The 23,979-nt window shown below is 36.7% G+C and overlaps 2 protein-coding genes across 5 annotated transcripts in view; one reads left to right on the top strand and one right to left on the bottom strand.

Moving 5' to 3' along the window:
• Nucleotides 1-23,979, top strand: part of ahsa1b (AHA1, activator of heat shock protein ATPase homolog 1b) — a 28,899-nt gene that overhangs the window by 2,039 nt on the left and 2,881 nt on the right. Inside the window, exons 1-9 of one of the 3 annotated variants that reach the window (XM_079443532.1) lie at nucleotides 16,600-16,785; nucleotides 17,622-17,660; nucleotides 18,158-18,348; nucleotides 18,465-18,547; nucleotides 19,151-19,268; nucleotides 19,397-19,485; nucleotides 21,093-21,221; nucleotides 21,939-22,040; nucleotides 22,181-22,232. In XM_079443532.1, the coding sequence (XP_079299658.1) occupies nucleotides 17,638-17,660; nucleotides 18,158-18,348; nucleotides 18,465-18,547; nucleotides 19,151-19,268; nucleotides 19,397-19,485; nucleotides 21,093-21,221; nucleotides 21,939-22,040; nucleotides 22,181-22,232 (787 nt within the window). In that variant the 5' untranslated portion in view covers nucleotides 16,600-16,785; nucleotides 17,622-17,637. Of the gene's footprint in view, nucleotides 1-16,551; nucleotides 16,786-17,621; nucleotides 17,661-18,157; nucleotides 18,349-18,464; nucleotides 18,548-19,150; nucleotides 19,269-19,396; nucleotides 19,486-21,092; nucleotides 21,222-21,938; nucleotides 22,041-22,180; nucleotides 22,233-23,979 lie in introns of those variants that run through there. The other 2 variants (XM_079443531.1, XM_079443533.1) reach the window with 2 other exon arrangements.
• Nucleotides 1,977-16,528, bottom strand: amy2al1 (amylase alpha 2A-like 1). 2 transcript variants are annotated; one of them, XM_079443529.1, is made up of 11 exons: nucleotides 16,366-16,528; nucleotides 7,757-7,929; nucleotides 7,418-7,564; nucleotides 7,105-7,302; nucleotides 6,786-7,016; nucleotides 6,577-6,710; nucleotides 6,265-6,387; nucleotides 6,093-6,192; nucleotides 2,887-3,008; nucleotides 2,669-2,794; nucleotides 1,977-2,572 (listed from the first exon to the last, which is right to left on the bottom strand). In XM_079443529.1, the coding sequence occupies exons 2-11, from the start codon at nucleotides 7,922-7,924 to the stop codon at nucleotides 2,383-2,385; spliced, it is 1,539 nt and encodes a 512-aa protein (XP_079299655.1). In that variant the 5' UTR covers nucleotides 7,925-7,929; nucleotides 16,366-16,528; the 3' UTR covers nucleotides 1,977-2,382. The 2 variants fall into 2 exon arrangements, with proteins under 2 accessions (XP_079299655.1, XP_079299654.1); XM_079443528.1 differs by lacking the exon at nucleotides 16,366-16,528 and having other exon boundaries at nucleotides 2,329-2,572; nucleotides 7,757-8,046.

Here is a 23,979-nt window from a genome sequence, read left to right as displayed (position 1 = left end):
ATGCCGTTATTGTTGTATGAAATTGAGCACAATGAGCAACGAAAGTGAGTAAAGGTTCAATGTAATAAGTATTGTTTTTATATATCCAAAGGGACATGGGACCATACCCAACACCAGTGTGACTCGTTATTTCTAATACTAACCAATCAATGCAATTATACTTAACAATTTTCATTAGAAGTGATTCTTTTTTTATTACTATGTTGGTTTATGTTTTAATAAACCTTTAAGATGTATGTAATATTTTGAAAGGGTGTCATCACGACAGAAACAAGTTTTAAGTAAATAAATAGAACATATTGAAAATTTGACTTGTGCAGTATGATTCATTATGTGTGTTTTTGCTACTGCAACTTAATAAAAATAATCTATGAAGATAATAATTGTATGTACTAAATGTGGTTTTCATTACAGATAAAAGAATTAGGATGTTACATATTTGTTTACTTATTTTACTATTTCTCCAGTTAGGTAAGCACATTTTAGTAAGACAAAACACCATGAACATACGTGAACACCATGAACAGGCCTACGGATAAGCCCAATTTATTTGCCTTTCTATTATGATTTATACCATCTTATGAAAGTGATCTGAATGTTGTATTAAGTTGACATCCAGCCAGAGTTGTTGGTAGTAATCACATGCAAGTGAAGATGGATGAACCCAGCAACTAGACAATTAGTATCAATCAGAATCCATGATGACCACATTATATTAAAAGCCTGTAAGATTGACACTTGATTTATTCCATAAAAAAATTATCTAAATAGGTTATGCAGCTTAATACTGTAAAGGGTCTGTATGAAAAAGGTCCAAAATAAACCTATGCACAAAACCTATATAAACGAATTAACAAAAAAGTGATTGCAGTAAAAATAATTGTAATCTTTCAATAAACATGATTTACGAGATGAAGATGACATGAAAAGTTAATTTATTTTTATTTTTTTGAAAGTCTGTATATGAGCATTAGTGGGACTGAAGTTGTCAGAATAAACCCGAAATACACGTCCTTGTTGTCATGTGGTGAATTTGGCCAATCGTGAAACAGCTGTGTCGTCATCAGCGCTCCCGCAGTCGCTCTGGAGAAATTGCGCCGGCTGAGTCAGCCGGCTGCTCTCGAAACGCTATCGCGGTACTTTGATGCTACACGTGACAGTGACGTGTGGTCGGCGCCGGTTCAAGTCGGACTAAATTTCTAACCGGCATGCACTGCTTCAAGTCAGCCGCCGATCGGTCTGCTAAGTGCTGCATGAAGTCGAACGCACCTAGTGGTTGGATCGAACGAACGAATATAATAGCATCGTTGACCGAGATGGCTCTGTTTTGAGTCTGAACGAGAGAGAGATCTCCCGTTCGTGAACGAATTGAACGAACTGGTAGCTATACCCAGTTCGTTGACCGGGTAGGTCGGCCATTCTGTCAATCTAGTTCATCAATCAGCAGAAAGCGGATGCAAAGCACAGGTATCCGTACTGTGCACGCTTGTTTATATTCATATTTTACATACAGAATAACTCCTCGTTTAACATAATCTCAGATTTGAACGTGTAAATCTCTGCCTAAACAATTAAATGTTAACTAGCCTAGTATGCAAACAAATAAAAAAACACTTGTGCTTTGGTCATCCGAAAAGAGTGTAATTTAAAAGATAAAAAGAGTAATGACTTTGATCACTTATTTAGACTTATTTTATTCATTTAATGAGAAGGGCACACTTTTTAATGAAGCCAAATCGGTTTTTATTTTGTAACAAGTAAATACGTTAGTTGAACGGCACATGCTGACGTATTTGTGTAATATGGAAAAATGGTCACTGAACGAGTTAGTGAACGAATCTGAACGAATCATTTTGGTGAACGAACGAAAAATGAACGAGTCTCTGGAAAGAACGAAAATTTCCACCACTATCGCGTGGTAATGTTGGTAACTTCCGGTATATTATTATCGTTGTTGTTTTTTTTTGTTTTTTTTTACAAAATATTTAAACATTATCATTATATAATTACAAATCTTATTAGGCTTAAGGTGTTATGTTATAACATACAATAAGAGCAAAATGTCGCTCTAACTAGTATTTTAAAATACAGTATGCTACTCAATACAAAAAATACATAAAAGTGTATACATTGCATTGTTATTTCACATGTTGTCATCCAAATGTAGACAGCAAAGTTCACACAATCCAGTCCCTGACATGGTTGGATACACCAATTATTAACAGTACACTGACTTGTTTGGATGCTACTGAATTAGGAGATTGCGGTTCTGTATAAAACACTCTGGTTTATCTTTTTCATATGATTCATTGTGATTGTAAACAAAAGCTCAACCACACTGTTAATTGATCCTGCTTTATTATAATTATATCCTCACTGAAGCTACAGTTTGGAGTCAGCATGGATGGCAATGAATGGATCCTCATCTGTGTTGCTGATGCTGAAGGTGGCACGTCCATCAGAACCCACTGACACCTCTTTTCCTGTGCAACTGTCCCCACTCTTATCTCCTGAGATCACGTCACAGTATATACCCATGGGCAGACCAGTGTTCAGCATCACATTCAGTGTCCTGGGACAGTCATTAAATCCAGTTATGGAGCAGTCATGAGCTAATTTGTATTGTAACATGTTCATTATTCATGGATTAGTGTTGCAAGTTTCTCACCAATCATCATTGTTGATGACAATGAATCCTTTGTTGCCACGGCTGAAGGCGATCTGATTATTGCCGTTGTCCCACCAGCTGGAGAGAGGCTGGCCATTGACCACATTACGGAAAATCACCATATTCCTGTGGTGAGAAATAAAGCAAGTGAACGGCTGGGATTTGACTTTGACTTTAAGAAGATGTGTCCAGTAGACCTATAAAAAACTCGCACCCACCTGATTTGCCGCCATCTGTGCTCACAGATCCACTTGTCCCCACAGGTGGAGTCTGGGTTGATGGGTACTGGCTTAGTGGATCCATTGGCATTGCTTGGAGGGCCCATCCAGTCATTTTGATCCTGTGTTTTATTTCACCAAAACATTATTTGTTCAGGTTTTCTGTACATTTAGCACACTCATGGCACAACTTATGGAAACTGTGCTTTTCTTTAGTCCCACTGAGCATGATTGCAGAAAAATACACATCTTTTCACAGAACATTAAAGGAGCAACACATTTTGTCAGAAAATAAATCATAAAAGTAGTTTGTTTTGTTTAAATATTATATAAATATATGTCAGGGCTCCAGACAAAAAAATCGAGTAAGGAGCCATTGGCTCCTATAAAAGAAAAACTTAGGTGCCAAATAATTTTTTTAGGTGCCACAGAATAAAAGTGGTTTATTTTATTATTAGCATTTTATTTTTCCCCCCTATTTTAACATTTCAATCATTTTGTCATGTGTTTATGTCTTATCTTTTCTAGGCTTTATCAGCATTTTAATCCATCTTGTAGATGATCAGGTCGACCGGGGGACTAAGGTTCACTTAAAGTGTGAATTAAATGTCTTTTACAACTTGAAATATACAGTCACAAAGAATTGTTCGTTACACAGAATCTGTACCAATATCATGGACCATAAGCATCACTTGGCAACTGAGTGCAGTGCATCCTATAAATGTTGTCACGTCTTTCACACATTCAGTCTGTTTTTCTTCATTAGTAAAATGCAATTTTATAGGAGGAGTTGAATCATGTACAACAGAATAAGTAAAAATATTAATATGCAACAGCGCATGAATATAGCAAAACGCTCCTCTTTATAGTTATTTTTCTAGCTGACTGATGAGTTTATGGACACTGAGTGGTTATTCTGAGGTAAATGTATTACAATGCAATGTTTACAAGCTTTATACATTTCCTCAGTTTGAAACACTGAATGAGCTTTTACATAAAACATTAAGTTTTATGTAAATATAGTACAACAGTAAGTTGTACTATAGGCTTTCTTATTGCCTACCTTTTGATCATGTTCATTTCATACTATGGTAGTAAATCGAAATATATAATGGGTTCACTTGCTGCTTTAACTGAGGTGCTAAAGAGATCGCGCCTGAGCATTAAGTGCGATACTCTCCGCTCGCGCGACCCGGGCGCATACACGGACCGTGTGGACGCGGGGTACTGGTGTTTATATTACCGAAAGTGTGCGCTTGTGGTCCGCATTAAAGAGCACCCAAACCGCATCATTTGAATTTCGTAGCATTTTAAAGCTGATACTTTGTTTATTAAAAAGTAAGACAGCACAAAGCTTTTTGCGATTACTGGATGGCAAGTGCGCTTCAAATAACAGGAAGTCCATGCATTAACAGAACACAGCATATAGACTAAGATCTCGATAAGAAGATCGACCGGACAAGTGTAAATGCATCTGGTTGTTGAAACCACATATGGTAATTTTACTCCTCCCATAATATTAAAATAATAGACGTGTGAGAGCGTTTTATAGGCTATGGCATGTTATAGTCAGATATGACAGCGAAATGCAACAAGCATCACCGTGGATGAGTAGCGGAGTATTTCTTCAGCGAGCGACGCGCAAACTGAATGAACCTGAAAGTAAGTCGCAGACGCTCAACACACAATCTTCTTCATTAAAAGTAGCGAGACTAGCCTATCTTTCCAGTGCTGATGCCGCGCGCTCTCTTGTTGCGGTCTGTGATATTGAAATTAGCTGATAATTAATAAAATTATCCATTGCTTTCATTGACGTGAACTCCGTTATATTTGCATATGAAGCGGGAATTGAAGAACGGATTTATATCCGTTTTGCGAAGACACATTTATGTGGCCAAGTGTAAATGGGGAAACGTTTTAACAAATCATATAGATATCCGATCAGAGAAAATGCATGAAGTGAGCAGGTGTAAACAGGCCCTTTCAGGTCTCTCTCACTGCGTTCAGCAGACTGTGTGCGGCAGAGACGAGGACTGTTTGAAACTCTTTTCCAGTAAAACTTTGATGCGCATCGTCTTATGTTTAATACGTGAACATAACAAAAGATGTGAGCGCAAAACAATCGGGAAAAAAAAGTCCTTTCATGCAAATTATATATAGTCGCCAGTGGCGACCTCAGCAAAAACTTCACTCGCAAATTAATATTTTTGGTCGCAAATGCGACCATTTTAGTCGCAGTTTGGAGCCCTGTATGTGGAGACACACTAAAAGTAAGAGTAAAAGGCTCACCATCATGGTTCAAAATAATAATCTCAGCACAGTTTGTACCATATTTTGTTGATTTCAATAGCTAAAATTAAATTAGCCTTATTTAATAAATATAGCGTCATTAAAATTTGCTCATTTTAAAAACAGAAGATGATACCATAATAATTTAATATGGCCTTACATTAAAAATAAATTTAGCTTTTAGATTATTATAATTTATTCAAATTCAAATAAAATTGTTTTCATATATATATATATATATATATATATATATATATATATATATATATATATATATATATATATATATATATGGTGATTATCGCTAAGGTAGATGCCAACTTAAAAATTGTATCGATCATTTGAACCTTGTGCATTTGGAGGGCCCATACAGTCATGGAAGTCAGCTATTTGTGATCATCACGTCTATTATTGTGCCTTTAGCTCCAAAAATAGGGGGGTGTTTTACCCCAAATACCATACTTTTACATATTATTCCTCAAAACCAACAAACAAACAAACATAAACTGTTGATTTAATTGCCTTGAACAAAACTGAACATTAACAAGAAAGTTGTCTCAAAATATATTTGGTAATGTATTTTGTAATTATTCTTATTTGTTACATAAATCTATAAAATTAATAAACATTAATTATTAGATGAGCTTAGTGCAGAATTAACTTTTCATTGCTCCTCGCAATCACATCAAGGACCAGCCAAATTTCCACCTACAACTATTAAAGTGAAACATGGATGTTTAGGACAGTGCTGCAGTGGGGTTCTGTGCCATCTAGTGGTTTAGGGGAAAATCAAATCAAATGTACCTTTTACCCCACAGTGCCTTTAGCCCTACTATTCATTCATGCAATGTCAAGCATGTGGGTTTAACCAACTATAAGACTTCAATGTAATCGTTATTTTTTGTGAAAGTGTTTACCTTTCCATTCACAAAATGTCGTCCCCAGCGGTAGCTAGACATGACTCTGGTCACACCGTATGGATGAGCCAACATGAATCCTGCAGCGATCTTATAAAGCCTGAAAAATTCACAATGTAAAACACACCGCTCACAGTAGGAATAGATGCAGTTATTCAGCAAAATATTTTACCTCGAGTCCCAGAATGTCAGAACAGAAGCTCCACCAGCGCCGTGGCCTCTCTGATTGTCATGATTGTCCACAAACACCAAAGCTTTATCAGAAGGCATGAAACTCCAGCCCTCTCCCCAGTTCCTAAAACAAAACTCGGTTTACAACGCTTTCAATAACTCTTAGAAGTCAAAACCTTGCTGAGCATGATTTTAAGTACAAATGCAGATTAAAACAAGCATGTATACAAGAATATGGCTACACAATGCTGCATTTGACCAATCAGAATCAAGTTTTTTGAGCTGTGTCATAATACAAGTTACTCTTACATACTTGAGATAGCTTAGCTTTTCTTTGTCCCATTTACGAACCACTGTGCCCAGTTTCGCACTGTACTTGAATTCTGTCACTCTTCCAAGTTCAAAATATTCACTGGATTTAATGGGCTCCCCACCCAAGTCGATTACCTGAAAAAAAGGCATGTGTTTTCATGTATTCAACAACCATTTTAGGTAACTCTGGTCTTGATGGGATGCTGATACCTCTTGATAAATGAAGGGCTTGGTACCTGGAGAAAACCAAGTGGTATTGAGAGACTTGAGTCTGCTGTAGATGTTAGTAAGGTCACCAGGCCACATGTGCTTACAAGCATCGACTCTGAATCCAGCCACACCCAGGTCGATCAGTTTGTTCAGATATTCAGCTATTTTTCCTCTAACATAGTCTTTCTCAAGGGCCAAATCCAGGAGACCCACCAAGCGACAGTCCTTGACCTGTCAACACCAAATCAACAAGATGGAGTCAATAACGAGAACATGTCTTGAATTGTTTACACAGAAGAGTTAAAAACACTGCGGCAACCTGGGAAATATCTTGGTAGTTTTCAATCTCTTCTTTGGCAGTTTTACATTTGTCATCATTGAAGTCCCATGATGAGTAGGGAACAGAGGGGAAGTCCTCCTTGTTGGCGTTGAAGTATGTTCCACAGCTGGAGTGAGTGCCCTCTCCACCAGCGGCTCCACACATGTGATTAATCACTGCATCCACATATATGTTCACCTACAGGACGGCAAAGTAGCACAAACGGAGATGCTGCATTATTATCAATTGCACTGAAGCGTCAACATTTGACTGTTTTTGAGGTATGTTACAATGAACTTTAGTTTTGTGTTACCCCAACATTGTTACAGCGTATGATCATGTCCTTCAGCTCTGTCTCAGTTCCTGATCTGGAGCACAAGTTGTAGCTGATTGGTTGATACCTCTGCCACCAAGGTTGCCAAGGATTGGTCACTACAATGCTCTCACTGGGGGGAGAGATCTGGAAAATTAAACAACAACGAACTGTTATTTTGTAGGTTTTTACATTTTTATTATCCTTTATAATTCAAAACCTTCTGTAAATATCTCATCTGAAAGCTCAGGAAGTTTCAAAACATCACATCTATCATTCTGTTACTTAAAAATAGTGCAGGCGAATTTGTGCTGGAATCAATAAGAATTGTAAACATACCTGAACTCCTCCGTAGCCATTTGGTGCCAGGTACCGCTCACATTCTTCAGCTATATCTGCCCACCGCCACTCAAACAGATGAACAATGGAGGTCCTATTATGTTTAGTGTTTGGGTTGTGCTGGGCAAGACACAGTCCAACAAGTGCAGCCACAATCAGCAGCTTCATTGTGCCTTTGTGCAGAGGAAAACAGCTTAGGGTGAGTGATCTCAAACAATGCAATGAATGCTGAAAAATCATCTACAGTCGAAGAGACTACTACACACGTAAAGTGCTGTTGCTCTCACAGTGTAGCTGCTTGAACAAACATGCAATCCTGAAACGACTCACAATGTTTAGATTGCAATCCGTTGGTAATAATTAATTTTTGTAAATGATAAAGACAAATGTGTTAACCAGCATGTAATGTTGTTCGTTTCTCTAACACACACACACACACACACACACACGATAAAGAGTTTTATTTAAATTTAAAACTTGCTTCAAAACTAAGATTAAATTGCTGAAGAATCTCATCGGTTTTAAATCTCGTTACAAATAACCAGTGCTTCCCACTATCTGCTTTTGTTTATTTTTGTTTTGCAATATTAGTAGTTCTTGTCCTTGACATTTCTGAAATTATGTCAAACTGTTGTCTAACTCTGCTGCCAAAAGCAAAATAGGGATAAAAAAAAACACTGGGTGGATTTTTATCATTATATGATGGATGTGTACACACACTTCCAACACACATTTATGTTCAAACAACTTGAAAAGTGTATTTTGCAACCGATGACCCCTTTAAATAAGGAATTTATTTTACATTACATTTAGTCATTTAGCAGACGCTTTTATCCAAAGCGACTTATAGATGAGGACAATGGAAGCAATCAAAATCAACAAAAGAGCAAAGATCTGCAAGTGCTATAACAAGTCTCAGTTAGCTTCACGCAGTTAGGTATTTTTATTATATAAAAAAAGAAAAAGAAAACACAATAGAAAAGGAATAGAGCAAGCTACTGTTAGAGGCCTTTTCTGCTTTTGTTAATTGTATAATAAATAAAAAGAAAACAAATAGAATACAAAAAGATATATTTTAGCACATTAAAAGATATCTTATATTGTAATACATACTATTGTCCTGTAAAAAAGAAAAAGCAGCATTTAATAATCATGATAATATATTATAATAAAGTACTACAATATATTCTAGTAAAGTATATAGAATTGTTATTAAAGTACCTGCTTTCCTTTGGAAACATTACAATTATGAATGATTTTGAAATAAATATCTTCTGCTCATCAAGGCTGAATTTATTTGATCAAAGTAAAGTAAAAAAAAAAAAGCAATATTGTGAAATTACTACAAATTTAAAAATGTCTTCCATTTTAATATATTATAAAATGTAATGTTATTCCTGTGATGCAAAGCAGAATGTTCTTCATCGTTACTCCAGTTTTCAGTGTCATGTGATCTTTTAGAAATCATTACAATTTATTTGACTCTAAAGAAACATTTCTGATCATTATCAATGTTGAAAACAATTTTGCTGCTTCATATTTTGTGTGGAAATGGTGAGACACTTTATTTCAGTATTTTTGGATAAATATAAAGTTAAATGAACAGCATTTATTTGCATTTATCAAATAATAATTACATTTGTTAATGCATTTATTAAATAGAAATCATTTTAAATGTCTTCTCACTTTTTATCACTTTCATGCATGATGAATAAAATGATTAATTTCTTTCTATTTTTTAAATCTTATAAAATGTTTGAGTGATATCATTGTTTCCTCAAAAATATTAAGCAGCAAAACAGTTTTTAACATTGATAATGAGAAATGTTTATGAGCAGCATATTAGAATGATTTCTGAAGGATTAGGCCTATGTGACACTGAGACTTATACAGATTTATAAACAGATTTATAAATGTTTCTAATGAAGAATGTTGCATTCCAGTTTATCAATTTACAGTATTTTCCAACTGTAGTATAATTTATAGTGCAATTAATTGTAGAATAAGGGTGTTTGGTTACTGCATGATGATTGAAATCGTGCAAATTGCCTTATTAGGAGTCCTGAGGAGCTCCAGTGCTGATCGTACGGGTGCTGGATGTGTATTTTCCCAGCCTCACTAGCTGTGCCTGTCTGTCAGGAAGCTGTTGATCCACTGACGGGCAGAGGTGGGGACGGAGAGCTGAGTTAGTTTGGGCAGGAGGAGGTCTGGAATGATGGTGTTAAAGGCCGAGCTGAAGTCCACAAACAGGATCCTCAAATAAGTCCCTGGTCTGTGTTGCAGTATGTAGTGCAGTCCCATGTTGACTGCATCATCCACAGACCGGTTTGCTCTGTAGGCAAACTGCAGCGGGTCCAGTAAGGGTCCAGTGATGTCCTTCAGATAAGCCAAAACCAGTTTTTCAAATGACTTCATGACCACAGATGTTAGAGCCACAGGTCTGTAGTCGTTAAGTCCTGTTATCTTGGACTTCTTTGGGATGGGGATGATGGTGGAGCGTTTGAAGCATGAGGGGACTTCACACATCTCCAGTGATCTGTTGAAGATCTGTGTGAAGATGGGGGCCAGCTGGTCAGCACAGGATTTCAGGCAGGCTGGTGTCACACCGTCTGGGCCTGGTGCTTTCCTTCTCTTGTTCTTTTTGAAGACCTGGCACACGTCATCTTCTCTTATATCTGCAGTTCAGGTGTGGAGGAGAAGGGGGTTGCAGGAGGTGTGAATGGTGTATTTTCAAACCTACAATAGAACTCATTAAGATCGTCTGCCAATTGTTGATTCTCCACAGTGCTGGGGGATGGTGCACAGCAAAATTTCCAGTGTTGTCTAGAGTTGTTTTTAATTGATGACGACACACTTTATTCTCATTGGTCAGATTCTGTGATGACAAGCACAAGGTGTGTTGCGTGTTTATTCTAACAATTCAATTCCAATAATGCTCACAAATCTGTGTTTTTATGACAGTAAAAGCTATTTAGTGTAGTCCACGGTTATTTTGAGTCATTTTTATCTAAATAACTGATAAAAGCATATACCCCCACTTTATCTGTATTTAGTAGCCTATGTGTTCATATGCTGAACTTTATTCTTGAACAGATGACGCTGTATTAAGCACTGCAGTATAGAAAAGGCCCGGTTTCACAGACAGGGCTTAGACTAAGCCAGGATTAGGCCATAGTTCAATTAGGACATTTAAGTAATTTTTATAAACATGCTTAGAAAAAAACATTACTGGGGCGCATCTTGAGACAAAAGAAAGTCACTGATATATTTTAAGATCAGTCAGTGCAAGTTTATTTCATTTGAAACAGCTAAGATTTACATTTTAGTCTAGGACTAGGCTTAAGCCTTGTCTGTGAAACCGGGGGAATGTGTTTTTGTTGCACATAAAACGTTACATTACATTTAATTCACTTTATCTGTGATAAATTCCCAAAATAATCCGATATGTAACGTTACAGCTCCGTCTTTCTTTTATCTGCGCTTACAGGTTTGAGATGGTCCTCACTGCAGAACACAAGATCCAGGGGGTGTGGTTGGATCTAGATCCAACTCCTCCCACCTTACATTTACCTGAACCTACCATCTCCACCCCCTGATCCCTAAACCTACCATCTCCACCCCCTGATCCCTAAACCTACCATCTCCACCCCTAATCCTACCTGTCTCCACCCCCTGATCCCTAAACCTACCATCTCCACCCCCTGATCCCTAAACCTACCATCTCCACCCCTAAACCTACCCATATGCACCCCCTGATCCCTAAACCTACCATCTCCACCCCTAAACCTACCCATCTCCACCCCCTGATCCCTAAACCTACCATCTCCACCCCTAAACCTACCCATCTCCACCCCCTGATCCCTAAACCTACCATCTCCACCCCTAAACCTACCCATCTCCACCCCCTGATCCCTAAACCTACCATCTCCACCCCCTGATCCCTAAACCTACCATCTCCACCCCTAAACCTACCCATATGCACCCCCTGATCCCTAAACCTACCATCTCCACCCCTAAACCTACCCATCTCCACCCCCTGATCCCTAAACCTACCATATCCACCCCTAAACCTACCCATCTCCACCCCCTGATCCCTAAACCTACCATCTCCACCCCTAAACCTACCCATCTCCACCCCCTGATCCCTAAACCTACCATCTCCACTCCCTGATCCCTAAACCTACCATCTCCACCCCTAAACCTACCATCTCCACCCCCTAGATGTGGATCCAACCCCGCCCCCTGGGGCTACTGACAGTTTTGGCACCATTCTCTCACTAACTGAGTTTTGCAAGCTTGAGGGCGAGGGCGGGTCCACCTTTTTGTAGCCAATCAAATGAGGTTCTCGCTGACTCTCCATTTACTCTTATCTGATTGGTTAAAATAAACACATCATATGCTAAGACATTTATCATAATTTAGTTCGGGAACGTTCTCCATACTATTAACGTACACATACATTCAAAATAGATAAATACCAACTTAATTAAAACATGATATTTTATAAGTCGTGTTCCTTTAGGCTAGACTCCCATGTGTTCATACTGAATTACGAGCTGGTGTTAACATGATTTGGTTTGGTTTTGCTTTACATTGAAATTTCATAATCTGCTTACACCACTGATGTTAAACTTTATAATTAAAATGATGTTATGTGGCAATGCTCAACACTATCGTATCAGAGTGCTACACTTTGTAAAACCTTTTTTTGCTATGCCAATAAAGCTACTTAAATCTGAATTTGTCAAACCATGTCTCTGTTTATGGTTTTTAACACCCAATTGTATATATTGAAATTTCAGTGTTGATTCTGATTACTTTCATGTGACTGATTAAGCTATATTATATGAAGCAACAAAATGCTTTCTTTGTGTCCAGATTTGACTAATGCAAAAACTTTGATAAATATGTATTTAATCATGTCTAAATATATATCCAAATTCAAGTAACTAATTATGTGGGAATCCAAAGTTCCCAGCCACACAGCCATGTTTATGTGTTTATATAGAGAGAGCTAAACAGTCATCTAGTGGTTACACGATGGTATTAAAAGATGATAAATGGTGAATAAGTTAGAGATAAATACTAAATATTTGAGTAATATTTTGTAAGAAATAAGTCGCCTTAAATTACAACATGCTAAAGAAAATATTACTGTTGCTTCTGTTGGTTCAATTATTGAACCAAATTTTTGTTAAAAAAATAATAATTTAACCATCCCTGATCAGTAGAGGTGAAATTATGCATGTATTAGGCTAGTGCAGATATTAGGCCTTCTTTAATTATCATCAAAATTACAATATAATATTACAATAAACTAAATATATCATATAGCCTGTTCAGGAGGAGAAGTTCAGTATGAACACATGGGAGCCTAATGGTACACAACTTTTAAAATATCATGTTTTAATTAAGTTGGTATTTATTTATTTTTACTGTATGTGTACGTTAATAGTATGGAGAATGTTCCCGAACTAAATGAAGATAAATGTCTTGGCGTATGATGTGTTTATTTGAACCAATCAGATTAGAGTAAATGTAGAGTCAGCGAGAGCCTCATTTGATTGGCTACAAAAAGAAGGTGGACCGCCCTCCCCCTCACTTGCAAAACTCAGTTAGTGAGAGAATATGGCAGTAAAATAACGCCATAAGAGAATCATGCCAAAACTGTGAGCGCAGATAAAAGAAAGACGGAGCTGTACATATCGGATTATTTCGGGAACTTTTTGCCCTACATACACAAGTCATTTAGATATTTGACAGTCAGTTTTTTTACACATACAGCTTGGAATCCGTTTTGCAGTTCTTTAAACTGTTGTTTTCCCTTGCAAATCATTGTTCACAGGCTTGCAGTGCTTTTGACCGTATTTTGGCGAAAAAAACGTGCCAAAAGTGTAAGCGCAGAAAAAATGGAAGTCATAAGAATGCAGATCATATTTATTTTGCGCTAGCATGAAGCTGCAGTTTCACAATACATGAATTACACTTACGAGTAACAGTAAAATGCTGCAAATAATTTTTTCTTGCGCTTGAAACGCGATTTACACCTTTACAAAGCTTCTCTTGCGCATGCAAATCTTTATGGCATCAAACTACCTTCATAGAAGACGGCATTCTTTCAGTCTCCACAAGGATTTGTACCATGGATTTGGCAGAATAATATAGTTTGTCGCGGACAAAGTGATGTATGTTTCGCTAAAGATAGGCGCCTAGTCTATTTTTGACGCCGGGTCCAAACTGCACAGAAAATAAGTCAAAAAATCATGTCAATTTCAAAATAAACACCCTGTGCAGACTCCAAATCGTATTTCATATCACTATATTCTTGCTAGGAGGCCAGAAATAGATGACGAGAGGTTCATCCTCAAAGTTGAAAAACTGTGAATTTGAACTTTGAAAAACATTATTATATGAAATCCTTTTTACAAGAACAAGGCATGGTTCTCTATTGTAGATCAGTGGTTTAATTGCAGGAGTCGTAAGAGTGGAATAAACAGAATTCAACTGGACAAAACAAAAACACAATACACAAGAAAAACTACCTCGGACAGGTAAATCACGTTCTGATTTGCTGCCCAAGAAACATTTCTCATTATTATCAATGTTAAAAACAGTTTTGCTGCTTAATATTTTTGTGGAAACAGTGAGAACACTCAAACATTTGTATAAGATTTAAAAGAGAGAAATTAATAATTTTATTCATCGTGCATTAAAGTGATAAAAAAGTGAGTGAAGACAATTAAAATGATTTCTATTTAATAAATGCATTAACAAATTTAATTAATATATTTGATAAATGCAAATAAATGCTGTTCATTAAACATTATATTTGTCAAAAAATCCTAAAAGAATAATTTTAAAAACGTGTATCGCCATTTCCACCCAAAATATGAACCAGCAAAACTGATAATAATCAGAAATGTTTCTTGAGAGTCAAATAAATTGTAATGATTTCTAAAAGATCACATGACACTGAAAACTGGAGTAACGATGAAGAACATTCTGCTTTGCATCACAGGAATAACATTACAATGTACTTTACTATAATATATTAGAGTACTTTATTATATTATATTGTTATCATGATTATTAAATGCTGCTTTTTATTTTTTACAGGACAATAGTATGTATTATTACATTATAAGATATATATTTTAATGTGCTAAAATCTAGATTTTTAATAATAAGTGCTGAGGGCGTGAATTGGGGCATGGTCAGATTTTCCTTATTTTTTGCCTGTTTAATCACATACATAGTTTAATAATGCATAATGCTTAAAGCCACGTTAAAATGAAATGTTTAAGGTCACATGAAGCTGTTAGAAAGCATATAGATTGAGGATTTTCTAGACGCAAGGATAAAATAACATTTTGTGTACCCACCCTAAAAAAAAGGTTAATCTTACCATATCCGAAAACAAAGTTTTTAATGAAAATATTCATATTAATCAAGGATTTATTGGCTTTTAATGCACCTTATTTCGAAATGTACAGAAATACGTGCTTTCATATGTACTATAGTTATGATTATTTCATTTATTCACAATATTATTTATTACTAATGTCTCATTTCAGTTTTAGTTTGCCTCTAGTTTTGTATTTATTCCAGTTTATATAAAAAGGTTCATGTAGGTCTCCAAGCCACTTCTATCAAACCTTTACAATTAATCCAGAACACGGCAGCAAGATTCATTTTTAATGAGCCAAAACGAATGCACGTCACACCTCTGTTCATCAATTTGCACTGGCTACCAATAGCTGCTCGCATAAAATTCAAGGCATTAATGTTTGCCTACAAAACCACCTCTGGCTCTGCACCCCTTTACCTAAATTCATTAATTCAGACTTGTGTGCCCTCTAGAAGCTTGCGTTCTGCAAGTGAACGACACATTATTGTGCCATCCCAAAGAGGCACAAAATCACTTTCACAGACTTTCTCATTAACTGTTCCCTCCTGGTGGAATGACCTGCCCAGATCAATCTGAGTCCTTAGCCATCTTCAAGAAACGGCTAAAAACGCATCTCTTCCATCTTTACTTGACCCTCTAACTCTAGCACTCTCTATTCTAATTCTATATATATATATATATATATATATATATATATATATATATATATATATATATATATATATATTAAAACTAGCTTTTTCTAATCTTTTTGTATTCTGTTTGTTTTCTTTTTATTTATTATACAATTAACAAAAGCCAAAAAAGGCCTCTAACACTAGCTTGCTCTATTCTTTTTCTATTCTATCTGTTTTCTTTTTAATTTATTATATAATAATAATTTAAAAACTTAAAAGTAATTAGTTACTTTTTTTAAGGAGTAACGCAATATTGCAATGCATTACAAGTAACTTTCCCCAACACTGAGAATAACAGCCTGCAGTAAACGGTACAACTGTTTGCACTACAAACCAGTGTGTTTATAATTAAGATAATACATTAAAATAATATCATAACACACACAAATTTTCAATATCAACTGTTTTCGGAAACTACACCCATAGAATTTACAAATGGCAAGAAAAAGGTGGATACTCACACATTATACATTGCCATTCTGCATAATACATTCAAAAGCCAGCTAAATTCTTTCATAATTTACCTGCTACAAGGCATTTCCATGAATAAATCACTGCTGTGGTTCATGTCCAAAAACAAACAGTTAGTATAATACCAACAAACAGAACTACATCTACGCCAAATTTCAGAATTACACAGAATTGTTTGTCATCTCGCGAGCGGAATCTTCTCCGAGCAGCCAGTGCTTAGCACGGACAGCTTTGAGCGCGACTCACTTCCGTTTCCAGTAATTTCTACGAGCAACAAAACCGGAGGCAGCCGTCGAGAGGGTTCCAGAAGCGAGAGTTCACGCGTGGCGGACACATTTCTGACACAACCCACAGCTTCATTCATTTTCAGCAGAATAGCTGTATTAAATCATTATGGCGAAGTGGGGAGAAGGAGACCCTCGCTGGATCGTGGAGGAGAGAGCGGATGCTACAAATGTCAACAACTGGCACTGGTGAGAGTCACCGGCACATCCACTCACTCGAGCCAGCTTGATGCTAAATGCTAAAGCACAGTCACCCGAGCTGTCCTCTTTGACTCAGGAAGACTCGGCCGAAGAAAATATGAGAAGGACAACGGGACAGCTCGCTGCGACTGAGATAGCTTATGTTGTTGTTGTTTTGGTGGTTATTTAATCAATAAAGTGAAATGGTGGTGTCTTGCTAGTCGTCCGTTAGCCTCGTCTCAAGTTTATTCATGCCATGCTTTCACAGCATCTTTAATGCGACTGCTCTCTAGTTGACGAAAATCTTGTTTTTGTTCGTTTATTACTGTGTTGTCAGCTGTTGTTGTGGTCGTTTACGCTGTTCGTTGTGTCTGCTTCAGCAGCGGAAAGCAGCATGGATTGAATATTACTGAGGAAGAGATGAGCAAATACACGATGAAGCGGTTAATTAGGATAACGCTGAATTTAATTATATCAGGAGAATAATATAATGAGTGAAGGAACAGTAAGCTGAAGCATTTCAACCATTATATGTGTTTGTCATCCATGAGTGAAAAGGGGTTTTAGTTGTCAACAAATACTTCAGAATCTGGATTCAACTATAACCTCATTAAGAAGCATAATTAAGCACATAAATCTATGGTTTGTCAAGGGTTGAGTCACGGAAAATCAGGAAATAAAGACAATAAATATTACTTTTTTGGATACAGGCCTGGAAAAGTATTTTTTCATGAATAAGGTATTGCTCGTTCAGTTTCCCATTGAATTACATTCGTATGTATTCGTGGAGACATTTGTATACTAATTATTATTATAGCCTAATAATGTGGTTTCTTCATTCGAAGAACTGATGCCTGACAAATGGAAATCGACCTCCACCATCTGTATGTAATTTATTTATTATTTATACAGTTTCGCAAACGTTTAGCATTTGCATGTCTTTTTATGTCTTGAATTTAAACATTTAAAGCATAAGCTCAATCCGGTACACATGCACTGTTTGACAGACAGTTTTCTTTTTTTCTATTGTATTTATTTGTACTATTGCTTGTAATTTGTTCATATTTTATTACTGACTGTTGTTGATCTTTACATTTTATAGTAGTATGAGACTAATATTTTCAGTGTGATATTGAAATTGTAATAGACGATTCTGAAAATTCACGAGTATCTTAAGTTTTGGTGTCTTAATCTTTTAGTACAATACAAAAGAATAGAATAGAATTATTATTTTTTGTATATATATAAATATATAATTTAGCAGAGTAAATGTCAATTTTGGTAGGGCAAGTACAAACCACTGGGTCAGAGGAAAAATCCTTAGTGTTGAACTCTGCACAAATAATGGAGTAATATGAATGCATATGCCTTGTATTATTAGGACCGAGAGGGACGCCACAAACTGGTCATCTGAGAAGCTGAAGGAGCTGCTCATGGGGTTGCAGGTGGAGAGTGAAGAAGGCAAGTGTGAGATCACCGAGGTCAGCAAGGTGGAGGGAGAAGCATCCATCAATAACCGCAAAGGGAAGCTTATATTCTTCTATGAGTGGAATCTGAAGGCTGACTGGACAGGTGAGGAAAGAGATTTGGATCAGAGAATGAATATGACCAAATAAATGTTTAACTGTATCAGTTATTTTGGTGGCTTTATAAACTATTTACATGATTTGGGCTGTCTGTTCGCATAGGGACATCAAAATCAGGCATCAAATACAAGGGGAATATTGAAGTTCCAAACCTTTCAGATGAAAATGACATGGATGACCTTGATGTAAGTTACACAACTTATGTATTTTATGTACTGTGCCTTCACAAGACTAAAGGTTTTACATAAGACTAAGGCCTCAAGATGTCTTAAAAGGATTTAAAATAAGACGAAACCACTATAAAATCGAGATGTTTCTTATTTTAATTCATTTTGTTATTACTCAATATTGAATACTGAATATTGAATTGAATTGTTATTTCCACAGTGTTGGAAACCTGGATATATGAGGAAGCCTCATTTTAAAAGTATGATTTCTAGACCTGGAAAATTCATGTACAAATATCTTACAACTTAATGAATATATTATTATATATATTTTTAGTTATGCCAAGCTTTTATCAGGTAGACATTCTGAATATATTTCTTTAAATCCTTATTCTAAATCCTTATTCTGTAAATCACACAGAACTGGAAAAGTCATGGGGCCTTTAAAAAAAAAATCTTGGCTTGGAGCCCAAAACATTTTAAGAACCACTTATCTAAAGTATCTAAAACAGAAGTAATTTGTTTGTTGATGAATTCAATAGCTATGCTGAGTATATCTACTATGTAAGTGATGAAATTGAGTCTGAGTATTTTTTTTTGGGGGGGGGGGGTCACTCGCAGATCAGTGTGAGTCTTTGTAAAGATGAGCCCGAGACGGAGCTGCTTTCTCTGATGAGGAGCGAGGGAGTCAAAAAAATCCGCACGGCGCTGGCCAGTTACTTGGATTTCCTCAAAACGGGTAAGTCTCACTGAGACGCCAAAACCGGTGCCATGCACAACACCACTATTTACATGTTTTATAAGCATTGCTGCTACTGCATTGTCTATTGGATGTGGATTGTTATAATCTGTTATTATCTATTGTAGAGTTCACACAGGGCATGATCCTGCCAACAGCCAATGGCGTGGCGAAACAGCAGACAGCGCAAGCAACAACCAAGTCAAACAAAACTCAGGTGAGCTATAAATTCTACTATGAATAAACTTTGTTTGTTACCCATTGGCCCCAATAATATTTGAATACTTATGCCACACAGATGAGTTTGTTTAAAATGCATAATATCAAAGCATGAAGCATCTACAAACAAGTGATGCCAGACCTTCTCTTTTAATGTCATTTTTAAATTTACTGCTAACCAATTGATTGACATTAGTGCATGTCATTTTTGGCGAGTCTATGAAGCAAGTAAGCTCTAATTTTGAACATTAAATCTATTTCTATCATTACCAATGCTGTCTTTATACTGTCTTTCATTAAAATGGCATTTGCTTTGATATTTTGTTATATTCTGTTATATAACGCAATGCCAAAATGTATTATAGGACATTTATAAATGCTTAAGTGTCCGGATATGTTTTAAATCCACATTTTATGGACAAATCATGTCATGATGTATTAAAAACAATAATTTAAATATGCTAAAAATGTTATTAGGCTAAAGCTTTGCTACTAAAGTATTTATTATTGAGCTAAGACAAAAGAAAAGGTTCAGTGTTCAAATTCATATTATTGCTTTATTCTGATTCAATCCTGATCATTGTACAATAATGATTTGTTTTGAGCAGCTGGGTTGGATTTTGTGGGAAAATGCCAGGCTTATGTCATTCGTTCTTATGTGTTTGGGTCATATCTGTAAATACAGAAAACAAGCTCCAGCTTCTGTATCATGGTTGGCTTGAATCTACAATAAATAGTGGTGTTGTGCAGAATTTTCCTTAGTCGACTTGCTGGCATGTAACATGGACAGTTCTTAACGGCAACCCTCCATTGTTTTATCTGGTCACCTTAATATACTGTATGCTTTGTTGAAAATGTTTCAGTGGAGCTTGATGTAGCATGACAGATCTGCTCCGATGTGGCGATTAAATGTAACCATTGTGATTCTTCAAAACATCTGAACGTATGATCTACTCTGCAAGTAACATGCAGTTTTATTTTCAACCACAGATGGTGATAAAATTGGGCAGCTTCAGTTTAAACCATAGACTGTAAAAAAAAATAAAAAAAATGGACATCGTGTCCATGACGTCACACGTAGGTTTCTGAAGATCATTTTTGAAGTTCAAAATGCATGGAGCCGGCTGTCGCCATCTTGGAAGCGCGTCACTCCTGGATAATCGAAAATGGGCAAAAAGGCGGGACGTGGGTGGAGCTGGTTGCTGAAACCACGCCTGCCTAGCACGACTGTGTTGACAGCAGCTGCAATGCACCTGTCACTCAAGTGGCCACGCCCTTAATTATGCAGAACTTTAAGGCTTAATATAATTTAAACGGATGAGTTAAAAAATATATAAAAATTCACCCCCCCCTCACAGTTGTCATGAAGGACAACATTAGCTATATAGACCAAAATCAATTTTTGAACCAGGCTGTAAACATGTTTTTTCTCTTCTGTAAAGTTGGGCATTTTAACATGGTGTCTATGGGATTGACCTCCTTTTGCAGCCAGCCTCTACCACAAGTTGACGAATTACAAGTTGACGAAAGTCACTTCTGTGTTGGTTTCACAAGAGAGACCGGAAGGTTGCCGCTTGGTTTAAACTTATGTGTTTGTGTTTTCAGATTGGCTCATGTAGCGCTGCTCCTCCTCCTCCTAACACAGGGGTAAAAATCCCCACCTGCAAGTTCTCATTAAAAGACACCTTCCTCACCTCACCAGAAGATCTTTACAGGGTCTTTCTCAATCAGGAGGTGAGTTTTCTGCCGCCACTACAGCTGACAGCCACTAGCTATATTTCCATCCACCTATTTTTATGTGCATTTTGGGATATTGTATAAAAAAAAAAGGCTGGATGGAAACGCCAAGATGCGCATAAATTCTAAAAATGTGCATAAAAAAATTTATGCGCTCGACTAAGTAGGATAAATTTCATATTCGGTAAGAAAACATGCCCATAAACTATGATGGTAACACTTTTACCGAAAAAATTCTTTAATGCGCATCAAAAAAGACATGTGACACTGCGATGGGACAGCATAAAATCAGACCAATCATTTTACAGCATCTGAAATGCTAGTTTTGTCATTCTAAAATGCTTGAGCAAAGTCTCATCAAAGTGCTTCATTATAAAATAACTCCCTCAACTGCATTCCTAAACAGCAGGCTCGGAAAATAAGATAACATGAACGCGTTTCATCTGCACGCTCTATACAAAAAACATTATATACAGAGCCTTCTCCTATATTGCAGCGAATTAAAATTTTCTTCATGATATTTACCTGATATTAATCAGGAAGTGATGATTTTGTTGGAAACAGTGCTTTATTTAATTTTACGGATCAGTTTAATTCGTAACTTTGGATGGAAACATAGCTACTGAATCCCTAAGCTCTTATTATTTAATGAGCAGATCATTTCTCATTAGTGATTACATTTGTTTGAGAGGAATGACAAATGGTGTGTCACAGATGGTGCAGGCTTTCACACGCAGCAGTGCTGTGGTTGAGGGTGAGAAGGGTGGAAAGTTTCGCCTTTTGGATGGAAACGTGAACGGAGAGTTCCTGGAGCTGGTGAGATTTCGGTTTCAAATCACATAAAGCTTGATGACTTGGAGACGCTGTCCTTTAAATCAACAGTGCAGCTAAAAATACATTCAGTGACGATCGAGAGTGATGACTGATGATGAATCCATGTGCTGTGGGTTTGACAGGTTCCTGAGCAGAAGATAGTCATGAAGTGGAGGTTCAACTCATGGCCTTGTGGTAAGAGAAATTTGCTCACCCTGCAGACAATTGAGTGACCACACTGGCATTTGCAAGTTTTGCAATCCGATGAATTTTAGTGTGTGTTATATCTACATCAGGGGTGTCAAACTCAATTCCTGGAGGGCCGCAGCCCTGCAGAGTTTAGTTCCAACCCTGCTCCAACAATTAGGGTTGGAGCTAAACTCTGCAGGGCTGTGGCCCTCCAGGAGTTGAGATTGACACACCTGGGGCACGTTCAGACTCGCACAACGTTTTGCTACAGTTTCCGGGTTGAACGACATGTTTCCTGGAAACTGTATGTGCAACGGGGTTTGTGTCAAAAAAATGTCAGTCCAATCAGCAGCAACATGTATATAAACCATGCTGTATTAAAGAGACAGCTCGCACAATGAGTCCAAGTGAAGTTGTTTACTTGTAAATGTGTCCGCTGTAGCTCGGTATAGGCAATAATTGAAGATATTTGAAGACATGTTTGTCGTAAGAGTTTTATAGTAACATAGCATATCAACATGATGATGATGAATTTAAAGGTAAATGTAATTAACATCAAAATAAATTCACAAGAGTAAGTATATTGTTTGCACATGTTTATTGACATTAAAGGCAAAATAACTGAAATAATAAGAGCACAAGTATAGATCTGGAACTTCTTTAAGTCTGTCTAAATATCATGTAGTAATTGTCTTCTGGTCCATATCCTTTCCTCAGGAAGGTGTGCTAAACACTGATTAATGTAACATAAAAATACTATACATATTTATATATTTTGCTATTGTATTGTGGAGTGACACTTTCATAAACCTTTCTATGCTCCTCTGATTATATAATGGTAAATATTACAATATCATAGCACAACAGCAGTGATCTGCAATAATGATAAGCCTAATACTCACAATAAAAATAATAAGGTCATATAGATCATAACAGTCTCGGAGGTAAGAAGTGGATTATCCTTCACCTGAAATGTTTCTCTTCATCCTGAAATGCGAGGCAAATGTTGGATCCCAATAATTAGGAACCACAGTTTCCACAAATCCCTTTACTCCATTGGGATGTTCTCTCTTATTCAAGATTCAAGAGTTTTATTCGTCACATACACAATTATACAGAGTATAACCAGCAGTGAAATGTAGGTCAGGTCCGCTCCAAGGACAGTGCAATTATAAAGTATACAAATATTAAGAGAAGAAAAGTAGAAAAAAATAAAATAAAATAAAAAGATAGATAAAAAATATAAATATAAATGTGCAGGTCAGTATGTTGTTGACTTAAATAGTACTAAGAGGAATGTGCAAAATAATGTGCAAAAAAGTTGTACAGGGTATATAATAGCAGCAATATGAGGTAGAGAAAAATTATGAATAGCTTATTGATATGGTGATATTTACATGGAGTCAAGTGATGTTATGACACAGAGTTAGAGTTTAGGAGCCTGATGGCCTGGGGGAAGAAGCTCCTCCTAAGTCTCTCAGTTTTTGCCATCAGGCTACGGAAGCGCTTACCAGATGGAAGCAAAGTGAATAGATGGTTACCAGGGTGATTAGAGTCCTTGATTATTTTGACAGCTCTATTTTTGCAGCGTTTGAGGTAGATGTCCTGCAGAGAGGGGAGAGCAGACCCTGAGATGCGCTCAGCTAAGCGCACAACTCTCTGTAGTGCTTTGCAGTCCTGATTGGAGCTGTTTCCATACCACACTGAGATGCACTGAGTCAATAATTCTGGACGGCAAGGGCAGTGACTGTAA

The sequence above is a fragment of the Barbus barbus genome (assembly GCF_936440315.1).
Source record: "Barbus barbus genome assembly, chromosome: 20".
In the NCBI taxonomy this organism is placed as follows: Eukaryota; Metazoa; Chordata; class Actinopteri; order Cypriniformes; family Cyprinidae; genus Barbus; species Barbus barbus.
The sequence above is the reverse complement of the archived record's forward strand: the minus strand, read 5'-3'. Positions and strand labels throughout refer to the sequence as shown.

Coding starts and splice junctions, on each gene's coding strand:
- amy2al1 (XM_079443528.1), bottom strand. CDS start 7,996: ATGATTTTTCAGCATTCATTGCATTGTTTGAGATCACTCACCCTAAGC. Junction 7,017..7,104: donor ACTACCAAGATATTTCCCAG/GTTGCCGCAGTG, acceptor TGGTGTTGACAG/GTCAAGGACTGTCGCTTGGT. Junction 2,573..2,668: donor GTCATCAACAATGATGATTG/GTGAGAAACTTG, acceptor TGACTGTCCCAG/GACACTGAATGTGATGCTGA.